At 47.0% G+C, this 19,459-nt stretch overlaps 1 protein-coding gene across 3 annotated transcripts in view; it reads right to left on the reverse strand.

The window, feature by feature from the left end:
• PAX7 (paired box 7) overlaps positions 1 to 19,459 on the reverse strand; it is a 101,902-nt gene that overhangs the window by 19,320 nt on the left and 63,123 nt on the right. For all 3 annotated transcript variants that reach the window (XM_049801315.1, XM_049801297.1, XM_049801305.1), the window contains exons 6-7: positions 18,067 to 18,232; positions 17,278 to 17,477 (exon numbers count right to left, since the gene is read on the reverse strand). In XM_049801315.1, the coding sequence (XP_049657272.1) occupies positions 17,278 to 17,477; positions 18,067 to 18,232 (366 nt within the window). The remainder of the gene's footprint in view (positions 1 to 17,277; positions 17,478 to 18,066; positions 18,233 to 19,459) is intronic.

Genomic DNA, 19,459 nt, shown 5'->3' on the forward strand with positions numbered 1-19,459 from the left:
AAGCTTTACCAGATTCACGTCTGGCCATCGCATGAGTAAAGCTGAGGGGATGGGAATGGTGTGGCTGACTATCCTTCCATCTCTGTAGGCTCCTAAAAATGTCAGGAGGGATGGAGCTATCTGTTTCAAGCACTAGGATTATGTTCTTCTTATCACCAAGGTTGTCTATATTTCAAAAGGACACCGGAGAACATATGGTTTGGCATCAGGATGCAAAAAGATGCTTTGTTTCCACAGGAGACGCATCTCCCACTGCTATCAGTAGCATCCACAGAGATTTATAAGCCTGAGCAGGTGCCTCTAACCCTTGCCCAAGCACAAAATGCGCTTCCACAAACCCATGTCGTTCCTTCCAAGGGCCTCACTGCAAAACTGCCACGGCCCAAGCAAGGTGGGGGGGAAGCCACTGCACCATCAGCATCACTGGTGAAGGTGGGCTGGAATCAGTCAGCACCTTTCCTGGTTTCCTGGGCTGTGGGGATTTGATGGCAGCCTAAGAAATCACGAATGACACGGAGAGGGTGAATATTAATCGTCTATTCACCATCACTTCCAGAATGAGCCTTCGAATGAAGGTAGTAGGGGTGAAATATGAAGCAAATGAAGTGGAGCTTCACTCGATGGAGAGTCAACCTGTGGGACTCCTTGCCACAAGAAGCAATGGATGCTAAGCTGTGTGGGTGGAAAAGGAGACTGGGTAGGTACTTGGAAGAAAGGTCCACTGAGGATTAACAGACAAACCACCTTTTTTTTAAGGAAATCCCCCGAGCTGAAAATAGTGAGAGGCCCAGAGAGCACCCTGTTCTTGATCCTCATGAGGAGTCTGCTTATGGTCACTATTGGGGAGGACCCACTGGGCTAGGCAGAGCTTGGCCCCAACCACTATGATTGTCACCAAGCTCTTGGCAGCTCCAAGGGAAAAATTCTCATCGTCTCCCAGGCACTTGGCTAATATGGCCAAAGGGCTGTGGGTATGAGTGGGGAGGGCAGAAAGGAGGACTCCAAAGGACTGAAAATAAACATACAACTGCATAGAAATACAGAAATACTAAATATGGAAGCACTTTTACAGAGAAGGCCTTTCGAGCTAGCAAAGGGCCTTGACAAAGTCTCAGGTTCCTACCTTACATTTAAGCAGGATAAAAACTCTGTGCCTCCATTCTTGGCCTTGGAGATAACAACCTTCCCTGTGGTACCATGAGGAGAAACACATGCCAGGATGATGAGATGCTCAGATATTACGATGAAAGTCTTAGATAAAGTTAAGCTCATTATTTTAGCCCTATTCTCTTCTACTCGGTCAATTTATCTCTCTGTGCCCTCAGTTTTGTTCCCAACCCTACAAGTCTGGGTCTAATTGTGAGCCATAGGGCTCTGCTAACCATCTAGCAGACCTGTGATGCTTACTCCCAAATGAAGCTGGCGTGTGTCTGGCTCCGCCGCCAAAAGATGCCGTGCTCTCACGCCGACACAGCTCATTAGCCACTCCCTAATCAGCATCACTCCGGGGCCAAACTACTAGACCAAAGCAAATAAAAAAAGAATAACCTGCCACTGATAGGAGTGAGACGTTCCTACTGAACCACAGCCTTGTGTAAGGGAAAAAAGCTTTGAGGCCTTTCCTTTCGGCTAATGAAATTCACAACAACACCCCACACTGCACTGAGCAACAAACACAGCTCCATTATTTGGAAAACAAATATGTTCTTTAGAGCTTCCTGGTTGTCAAACACCTTTTTGTTTAGCTCAACAACTAATCCACTTATCAGAGGATAAAGCTGCCAGTGAATCACCAGTATGATAAAAGCATGCACAAAATTAGCAAAAATTTGCCTATGGCTCCTGCACATTCAACAAACACCAGCTAAGAGAAAAATGATTTTTTTTTTCTTTTTTTTTTTTTTTTAATAACTGAGATCCCCAGGAGAGATTCTGTCAGATAGCGGCTTTTATTTTGCTTGCAGTTTTTTTCCTCTCTCTCTCTCTCTTCCCATATAACCCAAACACTGAGGCTGGGAGATGCTGGGAGCTGATATGAGATCCACGGAAATTGGCAGTATTTGAATAAGCAAGAGATGCAGCCGGGCAAAATTTTAATAAGTTGGGGTTTTTTTAAATAAAAAAAAATAGTGCTCAGGCATTGGCTGCTTCCCTAGGACCTCAGCACTGCTGCATGCTTTGCTGCTCATGAGGTTGTAACACTTATAGGATGCTGCTCTTCATTGTGTTTTGTAGCCCTTTGTGATTTTAGCCTCTCTGCATTCCTGCATGGTGGATCCATGCTAATGCTCCCTGTTACATGGATGGGGAAACCACTGCAGACAAGAATAAGTAGTTTGCCAGGGTTAGGCAACCAAGTTAGCAGCAGGGGACATGAGTCTTGTGACTTCCAATTCTCTGCTGCCACAAACATTAAACCACCTTCCCTCTCTTGAGCTCTTCCACTGAAACCTTTGGCAGGACCTCGCAGAGCATTAGCTAGGTAAATGGGATTTACCTACTCTCTGAAATTCACTCAGCTATGTAAACCTTGGGAACTTCTCCAGTGTGGATGTGTGCAGAGATGTTCTGGTGAGATTTCTAGCATTTCTGGACACCACTATAAACCAGAGCATGTGAAAGAGGGAATGAGAAAGAAGGAAAGAGAACTCCTTCGACTTGGACTCTAGCAAAAGACTTGTTCCAATAAAGACAAAATAAGTGTCTCCATAGTCTGTGGTGTCAACAGAGAGTGATTCAGTGTTTCGGAGGTCTGATTAATTTTCTGAAGATCCCTGCCTCTCTACACTCATCATATAGAGCTTGTAAGATGACTGAGCCCCTAATGGAAGCCCGTTAGTTAAGAGGAATGAATTTGGGTGATATTCTCTCTTTGTTGCCTTTAAATGACGACCGTCTGAACGGGGAAAATCACCACAGCCTGACTATGCTACCTTCAAGATTATCAAAATCATGCTGCCATAGCTGTTACTGGTCAGAAACCAACAGAAGCTGACTGACGCTCTTAGCAGCAGCCAGACCTTGCACCACGCAGAGCTCACAAACCTCGTCAGAGCCCACCTCCAAAGGCTCAAGTCACCTCAGATGATGAGGATGCTCCCTTCATCCCAAATCCTTATTTTCCTGGACCGTAACAACGTCAGCTAGACACTTGCATCACTGTAGATTAGTAAGAAGACACGGTGGGTTCAGAACTGCACCATAGCAGCCAAGCTGGGAGAACTGGGGGCTTTGAAGATTTCTGGCTGTACTTTCTAAGCACGCATCTTTACTTGCAAGTACTGTCAGCACGATGAGTGCTGGAGGTGAAGATCTGCAACTGTTTCCAGCCACAGTTCCATTGCAAGAGCCTGAATGGAGAGAACCTAACGCATTCCAATATTCTCCTTTTTTCCCCCTAACTTTGCCTATGCTTGAATGGGACCACAGCACATGACGACAGGAGCATTTAGGGGAGCTGGGAATTAATCAAGAGGCACCCACCTGTCAGGCTGGTATCTGGAACTAAACAGAAACACTTGCTAGTGCTTGACCTCTCGCCCTCCAGACAAGCCTGCAGCTCGAGTGGTTTGAGAAACCCTCTTGCAGGGACCACAGCTCTGAGACCCCAGGTGAAATAAAGCAAGGGGAGCAGGCAAGGAGAGACACAGGAGCTGGGTTATGAGCCATGCGGGAAGGAAGAAGAGGCCATAGCTGGTAGGGTTGCTGGGGGGACTGGCAATCTTCTGGCATGGCTGGGAGAACTGGAGAGCCAGTGTAATGATGTGGACGCAATGGGAAAAAAAAGAGCACACAATGTGTTGGCCAACAGGCCAAGAGCAAGAGCTGTCTGAGGCTCAGTGCTGTAGATAAAAGAGGCTGGATAGTAAAAGATGCTGAGATATTGAGAGTCAAATATACCCGTGACTTTCTATATATCCCCAGATGAGGTTTGTGTTGGGTGAGATACATTTGATACATCAGTGCGTGCTAATTAGCAGTCCAGCACATATTTCAGTGTTAAATCAGCCTTTCTTGTAGTTAATGGAGGCCAAAACTCTGTGCTGATGACCATTCAAACAGTGAAACCTAAGGCAATGCTAACTCTGCTAAACAGCAGAAGCAAGCTCTGCATGCATGCCAAGGGATTTTGAAATACCAATCTTAAGGTACAGGATTAAGATCTTAATTTTTAAAGACATGTGGGGCACTTGTTCTTTAAAATGCATGAACAGATTCTAAGCTAATGGAAAAGGCTTGGCCACTCTGGTAGCCTTGACCTCAGACCCAGATGATGTGAACAGAAAGGTGCCACCTTAGTTCCGACTTTCTGATTTTCAGTTTTATGACTTCTGGGGTGTGTGTAAACCACCTGTGAGAATGGAAGGGACAAATTCTTCAGGAAAACCAGCCCTCTACACCTGCCCCAATACTGAAGAGAGATCAGTACAGAACAAGATCTGAGCCAACAGTGCAAAGGGGTTGGGACATCCTACGCCAGTAGCAGCATCCTCTAAGTTCCCATACTTTAACAAGTGCAAGTCAGTTTGCCAGTACAAAGGACTCTGATGTTTCCAACAGGCATCTGTTACACCTGCTTCCTCCTCATCTGAAATAAAAACAACTCCTTCCCGTGGCAGCAAAAGTCGCTCAACATTGAAGTTACTGAGAGACTTAAGTCTCATCTGCGAGAAACTTAAATACTGGGGGTTCAGTTCCATCGATGTCCCCTGGATCTATATGGTACAGACAGAGTTTATACTAGAAACCTGCTGGAACTGGAACATAGACTCTGAAATTCTTTGCATGAAAGATGCCACTTTATAGATAGGCATAGAAATGAGGTAGGGAAAGGGGAATGGACGTTCACAGGTGCTGGGCAGAGACTGAGGCTAAGTGAGCTGCTCAGAGTGAGGAATTTATTTGCTTTCTGAGTTATAATGAGCCTCTGGCCTAGTGATGGGAGCAGGAGGACAGAAGCGGCTGCTACAGAAACCAAGAAAACATTTTTTGCAACTAGTTCCTGCTTTTTCTTCTTCATTGCTCCAAGCAGCAATGACTAAAAGCCCCAGAGAGAGCTCAAAGCCTCTGATGCTGTACAGAAATGTGGCTGAACCACATTCCCTTGGGCTAAACACCTGGAGCTAAGGATTCTGCAGCAAGCAATGCTTTTATGGAGTCTCTTATGTAGGGAAGATCAGGAAACAGAGCACAGATCCAGCCAAAGACACAAAAATGTCTGGGACACAGCAAGTAGCTAAACTGAACACCTTATGAATACCCACCCTATCAGGCACTGAAACCACCTTGCTCCCTGGAAGAGCAGAAAGCACCGTGAAAGCATGCCATGAACCAAGATGAAGCAAATTCCTTTAGAAGCAGGCAGAACCACATCCCTTTTTTGCACTGCAATACTAGTGACACCTCCAGTCCAGCTCTCGTGCATTGCGGACCTGCTCTCACCACTGCTGCTCATTTTTAGGGAGCCCTGTGCCCCCTCGAGAAGTGGTTCCCAGGCAGCTTCGGCATCGACTCTTTCTCACTGCAGCATGCGAATCCCCTGGCAGGAGTTGGTGCCCACTCAGGGTGGCTCCTGCCCCGTCTGCTGGGCTGGAGCAGGGCACAGAGGTGCTATTAGCAGCACGCATGGCCCAGAACTTCATTAGAGCTGGCAGACCCATGCTCCTGACAGAGCTGCTGAATCTGGTGTTGGCTTTTAGGGTCGGGGAGACCCCATGTGGCTCCTAATTCAGGGCTGGATTTGTGCTCAGCTGCGCACTCTAATCACTAATTAAAGGTTTGCCATCATCCTCCAGCAGCTGTTAGTGTCCTACAGGTCGATCCCCAAGCAACACTCTGCTGAGCCAGAGCCACCGATTGGGAAGTTCATTGGATGGGCAGTGTCCAACCCCCTCCCCAATACTGCCAGCTATTTATTTCCTCATCAGAAAAGGGTTGCAATATCAGACAATGCTCTGCTTTGTACCACCTCTTCTTCTCCCCTTCTTGCAGGCAGCCCCCAAATATTTCTTGCTTTTCCCCTCTTGTTCATTCTTTTTCTTTCTTTTCTTCTCTCTCTCTCTTTTTTTTTTTTTGAACGAAAAAATGTTATTTTGTGCCTCCTGAGCCTTGCTGGCTGGGCTCGGCGTCTGTATCAGCTGGAGGAGCTTATGAGCCTCGTCTCCTCGGATTTAGACTGAAATTTTGATTTTCTGCCGTGCTCAGATAATGTGGAAATCCTGTTCCCCGATATTTACTGTTTATCAGTGCAGCACAGCGCAGTTCTGGGGGGAAGGGAATCTCTCTCTCCGTGAGTCCCCCTTCGCTCCCCTCCACCCCCCATCCTGCATGCTAATGGAGTTTGACTTCGGAGCAGACGCTACAACAATAGCCTAATTACGGCGAGCAGAGGGGAAGAGGAACTCCCTGGCAAAGAGGCTCTGCATTGCTGGGATGAACTCTGATCCCTGTCCCCATCACCTGAGCCAGCTGGAGCTTAGGGCTGGTCCATCATCCTGCCAGGGATCACTAAGCCACCTACCCCTCTCTAGGCCCACTCCTAAGCCAAGCTTTGTCACCTCAGGCAGACCCCAAGTCCCCTCCAGCTTTACAAAGCTGAGGATGGGGAAGCGCAGGAGCAGAGTGAGCCATGCCATGTCTGCTTTCCCCCAGCTCCTCATCTGGATTAAGTGGTCCTGTCTCGTGTGTCCAAGCCAGGTTGCCCTTAGCATCACGGTCTATGAGGCCACCTCCCTGTCCCTTTTGCATCGCGTTTGTCCTGGAGGGAGCCTGGGTGTTTGGGACCCCCATGATAGCCCGGCTGCAAGAACAGTCCCATTCCAAGGTGTGTATCCTGCTCCCCCATGTGCCAACACGCACACCAAGTCCTGCATCCACCAGTGAGGATTAGTGTCGCTGAGCCCTTGCAAACTCATTCCTGCAAGCAACTTGGAGGCGAGAAGGGAAAGGGGGGACACTTCCCTGTGTGACATGACCTAGGTAAGAAAAATAAAACAATAATAAAAAAATCTGGGCCTCAGCAACAGGGGAACAGCTCTAAGGACCACTTAAGTGGCCAGCAGTGCATAATGCCTTGCTATTAATGAGGCCTGCTGCCGATCCCTAAAAGGATTGGTTATTGTCAGATAATGTACGGGGCTTTCTCTTCCCCCCCCAAGCCCCTTGCGGGGAAGGCAGGCATTTCCCTGTGGTTGGGATTGAGCTGAATAATGTCCCAGCCACCTGCAAATGCGCTGGGCTTTCTCTGCAACTGCATAATTAGAGGCGGCATTGGGGTAAGGCGGCAGGGTAACGCAGCATGCAGAAAAGAGGGAAAGAAAAATCGGAAAAGAGGTGGTTTTTTTTTTTAAAAGGGGGGGTGGAAAGGGAGACAGGAAACATGATAAAGCTCAGCCAGGCGCTCTCTGCTCGGCTGTTCTCTGTGCAGCTTGGCTGTTGGCTGGCTCTTCTGGTTTAAAGTGACTCCGCTTCTTATGGAAACGGAGAGGCGGTATTAAAAAAAAAAAAAAAAAGAACCCAAGACACAGAGAGCTTCCTTATCTCATGGAGACAGTTGTCAGGAATCACTTTGACTGAGTCGTTTTGTCTCCATGCTTTTTTTCGCTGTCAAGCAGGCCTCAGGACATGGATCAAAGGAGAGGCGCCGAGCGCTCGCTGAAACTTCTGATCCCTTCTCGGTACAGACGCGCGAGTGGCAGACAGCTCTCCTCCACATCAAATGGAAGGAGAGAGGAGAGGGAGGAAGAAGGGAAGGGAGAGGGAGAAGAAAAGCTGAGAGACAGAGAGAGAGAGGAGGCTGTGAGGGACTCTCTCTGCTGCTCTGGATTTCAGGGGAAAGACAGACAACAGCAGCCTTTGCTTTCCCTCTTCCCTGTTCCCTGTTGGGAGCATCCCCCCACCAGTGTCCCTCCAAAAGGGCAGCCAGAGGGAGGTGTGGGGCATGCAGCAGCACAGACATTTCCCCCAGACTAACAGGTGAGCTCCCCACAGGGCCTGCCTCAACCCAGGCTTGGCCTGATGCATTGGTGGGTCCCAGACCAAGCTTTGCACTGAAGCTAGAGTCGTGGTGAGAGCTCCCACCTGCATGGGCCGCTGGGACATCCCTGTTTCAGCTCTGCACTGCCTTGGTGGGTGAATTCCTACCCCAAAACAACGCCCTCAGTGTCAGCCTTGCCTCTTTCCCTTCAGTCTCTTAAGCCAGTCCCTGTGATTTTCATATATCTGCTTGGCAAGCAGCTCCTCACCCTTTCCCCTATGTGGCTCACAATTCCCTTTCAGGTACTTATTCCCTGAAATAAGATCCCCCTCATCTCCAAACTGGATAGGCTTAAGGGCTGACTCCAGCTTACTGCAGCGAGCTAAGACCCTCTGCACCTTTGATCAATTTACTACTCACACACCCCAGACCCCGCTAGGATTTCTGATCTTCAGCCCCCGCTGTAAATTGATCTCGTGCACGCCTGTCTGATGGAAGCAAGAAGCAGCATCTTGCAGCAGGAGGCCTTGCTGCACCCAAACCATTTTCCCTCACGTCTACCACTGTGAGAGGTGGAAACCTCCATGTGGCATGCAGCCCACAACCTGATAGCCCCCCGTTATTTATCTGTTGCACACAGAGCTATATCTCCCCTCCTCTGCGCTTCCTGTGCCCCCCATACACTACAGAAGCCCCTGCACAGCCCTATAACCCCAAACTGCTAAAGCACGTTTTGCTCAGCCCTGTACTGCTCCCCCCTCTGTATGCAGTGCATCAAGAGAGACGGCAAGACGAATGCACTGCAAGCTGATGCAATATCCAAACTACCTTCCATCTCACATGAAAGACTGGCACAGCATCCTTTTAGAGTATGTCTCCCCCATAAGCCCCTCCTGACGCTTTGGGACCTAACAGCTCTTCTTAGCAGCCCTCCAGGATGCTCCAGATACAGCCCCCAAATTCCTCCCTGTCCTGTCAGCCCCAAATGTCCTGCTTGCAACCTTTGCCCCAAGACACTGCAACCCGTCCGTCAGTGATCCCAGCAGCTGGCTGGCTTTGGGGTGAGAGCAATGCAAGCTTCCTGCACTGTTAGCACATGTAGATGGTGAAGCAAACAGAAAATAAACTGTACTGAATAATGACCCCTTTCAAAATGCATCCATCAGCTCTGGGAAAGCTGGAGGTCACGGCATATCCCCCTAACATGGAACTATGTGAGCAACACATAATCCCGCGTCCATCTTCAGCACAGTGTTTCCTGGGCTGGGGCAGGCTTGAGGCTCACAAGGAAAGCAATGGACCCACATATACCTGCAATACACTGTCCCACCTCCTCTCCCAGCACAGTATCTCTGCTGTTTTGTCATACCTGCTGAAGTTAATACACTTTCCACAACCCCTCTTTGTGGCAAAAAAAGAGGGGGGCAGGTTGGGATCAGTGCCTGATTCACTGCAAAGTACATTGCTGTAGATTTTTCCTATCATAGATGGCTTTTCACAGCCAGGGCACAGCTGGAGCACAGCTGTTACACCATAGCTAGATTTTAACAGGCACACACAATGCACGGGCACACACACTGGTGTGCACATACAGAATGTGCATGCAGAACACCAATGCCCTTGTGCACACAGGCGTGTGAGAGCACGCGTGCATGCCCCTGCCTCTGAATCCTAATTGTTCCTTTTACTGCATTCCTCCCTTTTAAGCTTCCCCTCTATCTCACATCCCTCATTCCAGGGCTGCCTTTCCCCACTGCAGTCCCTTGATTCCTCTTGCAGCTCAGTACCAGCTCCCCAGTCCCTGGGTTTTGCAGCTCTTCGAACCACGCGGCGAAACACTTGCCTCTGAATGCCAGAGGTCGCTTGGAAATGCCCGTCACCAGCCTGGATGCTGTATTAATTGCTAATCTCTCATTTTCTCTATCTGCCCTGCCTGCCTTGTCTCGAGTTCCCTTATTAATCATAAAGCAGGGCAAATCCTGCATTAGAATTCTCCAAGTCTGTGTCTCCCAGCCAAGTCCCTCTTACCCTCCCTGGTGTGGAAAAGAGACAGGACCCAGAGGAGAGGTGTTTCAACAGAGCTGAAAGCCCCACCAGTCCTGTCCGGATTTCAGCAGGAATTACAGCCCCTGCAATGCCTGTTCCATCCACCCTGCTTCGGCTTTGCTCCCACCACCCCGTAAGCGGGTAGCGGGGTCTGGGGGGGAAGGGATATTTAAAGATTTATGGGTACAGATTTCCGTGTCTTAGCCCTGGGTGTCTTAAATATGTGCTCCCTGCTCCGACGTCTGGGGGCTTATCAGACACTTTCACACCTCCCTGCATTTCTTCTTCCTGCTGTCATTGGTCTTGTCATTCTCCTCAGGGTTTTTTCCTGTATTTCTTCTCCTATTTTCTCCTTATTCCCCTTTCTCCCCAATTTGTCTAGTTCTGATACTTGAGTTTACAAATAGTGCAGTGCCACAGGGGCTGATCCTGGACCCACCAAAGGTAATGACAAAGCTCCTATCAAATTCAAGGCTCAGGAATCAACTGTTTGCTCTGAAATCCTTCAGTGTTTCTAATATTTCAATATCTCAGTAATATACACAGAGAACAATGTCTAGAGTGGAAATCACATAGGAATAAACGCAATCAGTGCCACCCAGAGCATGAGAGTTAGAGTTAAGGTAATAAGACACTGCCTTATTTGTTTCTAATCAGTTTTCAATGGGACCAGAGCATCCAAATCAATCAAGGAAACTCATGAAACTTCAAGACTGACAGAAACTGAATTGGCCCCTCAGATATGAATTTCTCCCTTCCCACCCTACTCCTTCACTCGCAGTCATTAGGAATCAGGCAAATAAATACGTATCTATTTTCACATGAGAAAAATGTTCCATTCTCCCCTTTTCCCGTTGCTGGGAGCAGAGGCGTCTAATTGACAAGAGCAGATGGGCTTTGTTTGGTTAAATGCAAAAAAAAAAAAGAAAGAAAGAAACTTTAGTGGAAAAACTACCAGCTTTCCTGGGACACATAGGTTAAAAGTTTAGAGAGACAGAGCTGCATTTGACACTGAGCAAGGGAAAACGCCAACAGTCTCAGCAAAGCCAGTTTCTCCCAGAGAGAAACCTGGAGCTCCCATTCCCCCTTTTCCATCCCCTTGGCAAAAAAAGGACATGGATTTTAGCATGTGTTCACCTCCTTCTCCAAAAATCCTGCATGCGATCTGCCACAAGGTCGTGGGGAAGCTGAAGACTGCTCACTGAGAAAGAAACAGGGTGCAAGGAAGAATTGCAAAGCAGAAAAGGGACAGCAGCCACTTTCTGAAGGGCAGACACTTCGTTTGAGGGAATCATGGTCCTCTAGAGAAATGGGGCTGCAGGAGGAATGCAGAGGAGGAAGTTTGGGGGAGAAGAGGGCAGAGACCACATGGAAAAAAAACTGGAGTGGAAAAGGAGGGTAGGAGAAAGGGGAAGGAGTGATAGAAAAAGGAGGTAGAGGAACCCAGGAGGCAAGGTTGAAGAAAAACCCTTGTGTGGGGTGGCACCCAGGAGCATCAGAGGTTAAAGAATATGAGAAGAGCATGTTCCTACACTATGATAAGCCGGAGAAATGAATCCTTATCCGTCCAAAACCAACCCTTTAAAATTCGAGTGAGAGAAGGGTCTCCTTTCAGGGAAACGGGGAATCCTTAATGCTTCCTCCCTCAGCAACTGTAATGCCAGGATGTTCCCAATCTGCTTTGAGGGATGGAAAGATTAAGAATAATAAAAAAATTGCAATAAAATATGTGTGAACGAGGGGGTAATTGTGGACAAATGCAGCATTCAAATTCATTTTTCAGCTCTTTTACACACCATTTCAATCTTATTTTCTGCTTGTTAATGAGATCTTGTTGGTTGGGGTGGGCACGGCTGCCCAGTATCGCTTGGGTAATTGCACATAATTTTCTCTCTACTAGTGATTTGCATCAGATTTTTTTTTCCTAATTCTTTGCTATTTAAACCCCCTCCTCCCTTTCCCCCTCCCCCCCCAAATCTCACCCTCTCCTCCCCCTCTTTCTTCCCCTCCCCTTCTCCTGGCCCAGCAAGACTCATTTTGAATGCTTATTATAGTCACAGTGTCTCCGACAAAAAAAAAAAAAAAAAAAAAGAAAAAAAGAAAAAAAAAAGGAACCAGACAGAAGGGATCCATGTCACTGAAGGAAGGAGCTCTGTCTCACTGGAGCCAGACACCGCAATGCCTGCTCCCCTCTCACCAGCTAACATCATGTCCTTACCAATTGCCAGGATTCCCCCCCAAAAAAGGGCTCAGCTGGCTCTTCTCATGCTTCTGCCAGGATCAGTGTGCTCCTGACAGGGATTCAGATGATCTCTAATCCCACCCCAGTGAGGCTGAGGAAAACATTATCCTGGATGGTGGAAGAGAATGGAGCCCTGGGACAATGTCAGGAAAAACAAAACTGTGCTATGGTTGTGCAGACTAAAAAGGTCCCTGAGTTTAGAGTGTAAATTTCTGGGCAGAGCCTGACCTGTGCCTCAAGCGGCCCTCCAGGAACACTATCAAGAAATGGTGATAAACCAAAAATTAGAAAATCTCAATCCAACCTTCAGATACTGCCATTACACTGGGAATGAATTTGCTCATGGAGCAAAAAAGCCACCGAAAGCCCTGAGAAAATTAAAGCAACAAATATGAGATGGTGAACAAGTTTCTCTTGGCTCTTCATATTTCTGGAATTGTCTTAATCTCTGGGTGATCCTGTGGACTTGTTAAAAGATTCAAAGGTCTCAGAAATAACATCTTATGAAAGTATAGGAAACACCTGACTCTTAAGTATACCTTAATAAGTTCTCCAGCTACACAGAGGCCATCTGCAACAAACTAATGATCTTTTGCTTTTGAATAACCCCTTGCAAGACCTCAACATGCTACAGTGAATGGTCAGACACATTTAAGACAGAGGCCTGGATCTAAAAGGGCAGCAGAAATTTTAGGAGGCGAAGCAGTGGACCAAATCCTCCTAAAAAACATGAAGACAATTTAGAAAGCAGAAGAGATGTGCTAGAGATGAAAGCAGCCCAGAATACAATATAGCCCTACTTCTTTGCTGTTTGAAAAGCACCCAGGAAATCTAGGAAAGTATCTTTATGTTGACTTGTAATGTACTGCTTAATTCACTTAATTTCCTCCCACCTCAGCCCACACTGCAGCACGCACATTTCTGAAGGACTGCCAGATGCTTATCAGGACATAACTGGACTTAATACTGAGTTTACCATTATATTGAGCTATTTGTCACAAGCCTTATCCCAGCCACAGTGAGGGGCACTACTCAGTTAGCACAGGTCTGAACTTTGAAAGAGATGGATGCAAAGCATGACCTGGCTGTCTTGGTGCCTGGCCTTATTCTAGTTGAGGGTGACAGGTATTCTCAAATAAATGGGACACGATTCCCCTGTGGGACAAAAATGAGTTGGAAGTATTTACAATGTATTTATGAAATCCCACCCACGCACACACTTGGTTTACAGCCCACTCTTGTGAGAAATGATGAGACAGAAGCTCCAGGGCCAGAAATCACACACACTATGACTGCTAACTGGTTACTCACTCTTCATATTAAGGTTCCTTCAGGTCTCTATATCTTTGCCAAGTTTTGGCACAGACATTAATGCCAGCCCGGAGGCAGTTATGAGCCACTGAGTCAGCCCAGCTGAATCTGTGACAGCTGCTGCTGACCCATGCAACCTTTGGGGAGCGATGGGGACCTTGCTGCTGCACATTCTGGCTCCCCGGTACTGAGCTACTTTCTGATAATCCATGACTGCTGCAGCCACCCAGTGCATCCTGACAGATGCAAGGTGACTCATCTGGCTGCAGCTGGCCAGCCTGTGAACTTCACTTTCTCAAACAGGCAACACTCAGAGCAAAATCTCTCTCTTACAAAGGCTGTCCCAGCATGAAACCATCACAAATCACTGCTCGGGTTACCCTGAGGTCTCTCACTAAGGTCTAGGAAGGAGCATGACATGAGAGATCATGCTAGGTAGTGGTTTAATCATACGGGACTACCCTTTCTACAACCAAGTCTGTGCTCTTGTATGAACCGTCACAAAAAACATCATCATGGGATGAAGTAACTGAAGACAAAAATTCCCAGCTGACCTCCCACTCTTTGGCAGTCTCAGGTCTCGAATAGAGGCAGAATGGCCTCTACACCGTGGAAACTGCATGGGAAATGCTTTGGGGATCCAGAAGCTGAGCTGGTCAGGCACAAGACTTTGTGTGCTACAGGCTGGAAAACAAGCAAGAAACATGGCCATTTCCCATGTGAAGTCCAGGTAAAACTTTCAGCAGCGTCTGCTCTTTCTGTCAAGAGGGGGAGGACTAAAGTGCGTGTGTGCATGGGGGGACTGAGCCCACAGTGGCCAAACGTAATCCCCTTTTCTCTGTTGTGAGAATGGAAATGCCATGCTTCCCCTCTAGAATTTCAGCTGCCAGCACCAAGCCCGTCTAGTGGATTCTGGCGAGGACACCCAATCCTGGGGTAACTGGATAGCGTGCCGAGCGGCAGCAAATGCTGGGAGCTCTCGGCCAGGCTGGCCCCCACCTCCTTGTCTAAACTGCAAAGAAATCTCCCTCCTGCTGCTGCTAAGGGATGAAACCAGAGAACTGTCTGTTTGCAGCTCAGACAAACTGCCATCATTTTAAGTTCCCAATTTTTTTTCTACCTCCTGAACTCCCTCCTTCCCTGTAGTTGATATTTACCCCTGCAGAGAGCAACCAGATACCACAAATAGCTGAACAGGAGGATGAGAATGTTGAGGTGCAGTGGGTTTTACCTGTAATGTCGTGGAATGGCTGAATTATGCACAGATAAGTTACACAGAGCATCCCATATTGAGACTTCACAAAACTTTTACCCACCCCGCTGCATAAAAGAGGACACTTCTAAGAGTTCTTATTCATGCCATTAGGAGTATTTCTTGCATCCTTCCACTAGGAACAGCAGAGGGCTTAGAAAGGCAGGAAGGTAGCAAGATAACTAAATATAAAGCAGTCATAAAATAACCTGAGTTAGCCTTTCTATGCACAAAAGAAATAGAAGAATTTATATGCTGATATCTTGGCCCTCACATGATTAAAAGCATTAGGAAAATGGGAATCTCCCCTTCTTGGGGGTGCAAAGCTCTCTTTTCTTCAAGACTGCCAGATAATGTATCCTCTCTTTCCCATACAAAGGGCTTATTGGCTCAGGACTCTATCTTCCCCCAGCCTGAGCCTGAGGGCAGGGTAATTTGGGATAGGGATAAGCATAGAAAAAGCATTGGTCTGGTCATTTCAATGAGCCTCTGATTTAGTGAGCAGGACTAGTAAGTAGATGATGAAGGTACAGAAATGGAAATTGCATGATGGACTTGTATATGTCTAGTGCTTGTGCAGCTTATCACGTGGATCTCATCCTTAACTTATTCTATGGTGCTAAATTGCACTTGTGATAATCTGAATTAATCACGTGCCCTGGACCATCTAACCTGCAGTCTGCCTTTGAATTCCACACTATATGCTCATCTCCCAAGCCCAGTGCTATTAGAAATCTCTTGTCAGAAAGATGTCTCCTTATTTCCCCCACAAATTACACTGTTTGAGGCAATATTCAGCCTCACGCCAGTCACGCTTTTACATTTTCTATCTTATGACCATTCAAAGTTAGAAGTGAGATTTTTATACCATTTCAGAGAAGCTGCAAAATTTCCCTCTTTCCATTGACACACAATGTTTGTTTTCACACAAGAGAGATCACAAGGTATTGGACCTTAAAATCTATATATCTCTCTGATGTCCCCATTTATTGGACTCCTCTCTAAACAGTTGTAGCCTTTTCATTTCAGATGCCTACCTAATTTCTCCCTGTAGTTTCAAATTATTTTGCACTTCCTGTCTTAAATAGTGTTATGGGCCACTCTGAAAAAACTGCTATAAGTGCACTACCTATGTCTCCATATTTCACAAGTGACTGAGACCAAAAGTAAAACATATTTGGTACCCCTCCAGGATGGCAGGCACCACATGAATGCAATTCCTTGCTGCTAATTCTCAGCATACCGTATGTGCCTTGTTCCACTTAAAATCAAATGTGCATTTGGAAAACAGATTACATCAACTAAACCAAAGAGAAGGTTAAAGGCTCTATCTAATGAGGTGACAGAAAATTAGAATTCTTATCCCAGGATAGCAACAGAGAGAGTAGACTGTATTCTCAGGTGGTGTGCATCCTGGCATCTCCACTGACTTCAGTGGAGCTCACCAGCTGAGAACATAAATCTACTCCCATAACACACACATAGCACAAGCTCTGCTGTCTCAAGACCCGCTGATGATGGAGGCTTTAACCTCTCTACACTGCTGAGGCTTGCTTCTCTGTCACATGCAGCACTGAAAAGCCACACACACAACTGGCAGCAGTCTGGTCAAGCCTGGTCTGGGGCCCTTTGGAAGGCAGCTGCACTGAGTCTTGGAGCACAGATCCCAGAGTCAGGTCACAGGTGCTCTATTCTGAGCTCAGTCAGGGATTTTAAAATCAACAGTGTATTACATGGGGAGGCCGTGGCTGTTGCCTGGTAAACTTAAAATACACATGCTCTACTCTTCTACACAAACAGATGCATGTGAAATGTATCTTTGCTCTCTTAAAGCTTACATACGCCTGTTATTGTGACCTTGTGGAAAGCATTAGCAGAATTGTTTACATGACAATTAGTTTCGTGAATATAAATCCCAGGTCTACATCCCTGTGTTTTGTGGAAGCTCAGATCCATGGCACTTTCATGTTCCAACCAGACTCAGACAAGCTGGCCTCAGCTAATCTTTACATCAGTTGCTCACAAATCATGGACTACTTCTGAAGTGAGGCTGCAAACAGTACCTAAGAAATTTAAGTGTGGTGTTATCAGGCTAAAATCCACAATTGAAGGGCCCACACCTGCACTGGAATTTTTTTGGAGGGCTGAGAAGACAAATACCAATGCTCTGGGTCCTGGTGTTTGCAATTACAGTGTGCTAACCTGAATATGGGAACTAACAGGATAGAAATGCTCTGGCAGTACAGTGCTGAGCTCAGGATAGAGATACTGCTGATACACAAATTAACTAATTGCGTTAACTAGGCTGCCTCTAAGAATTCGTGACAATAACAATAACTCCCTTGTTAACCAGAATACACTGTGATAGCCTGAAGCTTGCCCTGCTCTCAGAGGATCTGGACCAGCCAAATACTCTCAGCCAAAGAAAGAGAATGGAAGCGGGTCACATACCTGTGGAGAGAGGCCATTGCTAACAGGATTCATGTGGTTGGCAGGAGCTGCAGCATTCATGAAACTGTCCGAGTAGCTGGAGAAGCTGTGTCGGGCCCCATAGGCAGAGCCGGTGTCAGCAGCGGCAGCTGCGGCAAGCCCTCCCTGGTGCATGGTGGATGGTGGCAGCGGCTGGGGTCTGTGTACAGTGCTTCCCCCATCTGTGGAGAGAGCATTTAGAGGTAAACAGTCATGGGGTATTACAGCTGGGACTGTGCAAAGTGTGGATTGATAGTTTGGCGATATCCTGAGCTCAGCTTCTGGGTCCCACCATCTCTGTGGTCCATGTGAACACAAGCATACCATGTGACAGTTTATGCACAGTACAAAATATGCAAACCTGGGATGAAATATCTGAAATTTCTCTTAACTTTCCCCCAAGCAGAAGCTGTAAATTCCTTTGTAAAGGCCAAGGCCACTGGAATTAGCAATACTCCTTCCACTGAACACCAGTACAGAGTTTTATCCAGAACAAGGGATTGCCTATATGATACTCACTCTATAGTGATGTGCTCACAATTTCAAAGCTCAGCAGAAGAACTACAGTCATGAGACACATTGTCACAGGAGAAAGTACCACGAGACAGAGGAGAAAACTGTGGAGTTTCCACTGACTTGAGGAAAAACCTGGTCTTCCCGACTGAAGGAAAACCACCTATGTATTACAAGAGCCTTGAACCAGAAAGGGAAGGGACGATGGGTTGATGTAGGGCAAGAGAAGAGAAGCAGCACAGGCGAACGGGTGCTTACCTTGGGAAATGGTGGTTGTTGGGTAGGTGGAGTCCGGCAGCTGGTACGGGGGGAGAGTCGGCATTCCTGTCGGTGGGAAGCCGCCCGGCAGCAGGTGATTGAAAGCTGCAAGTTGGTTCGCTCCCGCCTGTTTGCGCCATCTCGCTCTTCGGTTGCTGAACCACACCTGATGGGGAAAGGGAAGACCACGTGTGACTCACTCTGAGCTGCTGTCCCATCTCACCTGGGTTGCTGATGGAAACACATCCTGAATTACAGCACTGGCCAAAACCAGATTCAAGTTGCTGCTTGACACAGACTTTGTAAGTATTCCTCTCCGTTTCTCAGTTTCCTTTCTCCCAAATGACAATACTACTACCACCCTTTCTCCTGGGTGAAGATACATGCATTTAAAATTGTTAAATATACTACTAAGAGCATGGGAGGGTGCTATCAGCAGTAGGGTGAGATGAAGAGAAATAATTTAGCTTGTGTATTCCGAAAGAGTCCATACCAAATAGATGCATTGCTACCACCTGGCCATTCTGCCTTGTTATCTGACAACTATGTGAATTATGCTGAAGGATTAAGTACCATAATAGCAACACGGCTGCACTGTTAGGAGGGATAAATAGACAGATTAGCATCATGGTTTCTATGTTAGACAAGCTAAATAGATAGAACCAGACCGGAGGGAATACAGGGTTTTCTTAGCTTCTCTGTACTGCAGCAAATCACTGTTGTCTGTATGCTAAGACATGCTCTCCTTGCAAGAGTCACTGCAGTGTGCACTAGAATTGTACTGCAGCCAATTTAAATCTCTGTGCATTAAAATAAACCCAGTATTAATGCATGTGCAAAGCTAGGCTCATGTTTCCTACAGTGCTAGTTTACCTGTAAGACTCAAGGGGAGATTTTTCTAAATGCATTTGTCTGCCCTGATGTGTTTTATCATGGGCAATCTCCCTTCTGCATGGTGGAAAGGGCTTCTCAAGCTGTCTCTTGGGCTTGGTTTACTTCATTTAATCAGAGAGGCTCTCAGGCCCGATCCCTGTTTGGGGTTCAGAAGTATGCGGATAAGCTTTCAAGCCAGATGAGAATGCAGCTGCTGGACTTTGTGAGGCCTAAAGGGCTAGAAAACATGATTAAATTTCACAGCAACAAGAAAAAATGGAGCAAAAATCAAGAGTGTAAAGCATACGGGGGGGGGGGCGGGGGGGAATCCTCCATCAGGCTTCCAAGCTGCTCAACATCAGATCAGAAGCTGGGGTTACAAGGGTTTGAGGCACTGCAGTCCAAACTGTCCCCTCATCTTGTGAACCAAACCAAAACTCTCTTCCCTAGGTATAGCAGAACCTTAGTCCGATGCACCTTGCACTTCAGACATGATCCAAATCTCAAAGCGGGTATCTTT

The sequence above is a fragment of the Accipiter gentilis genome, chromosome 1, assembly GCF_929443795.1.
Source record: "Accipiter gentilis chromosome 1, bAccGen1.1, whole genome shotgun sequence".
NCBI classification, from domain to species: domain Eukaryota; kingdom Metazoa; phylum Chordata; class Aves; order Accipitriformes; family Accipitridae; genus Astur; species Astur gentilis.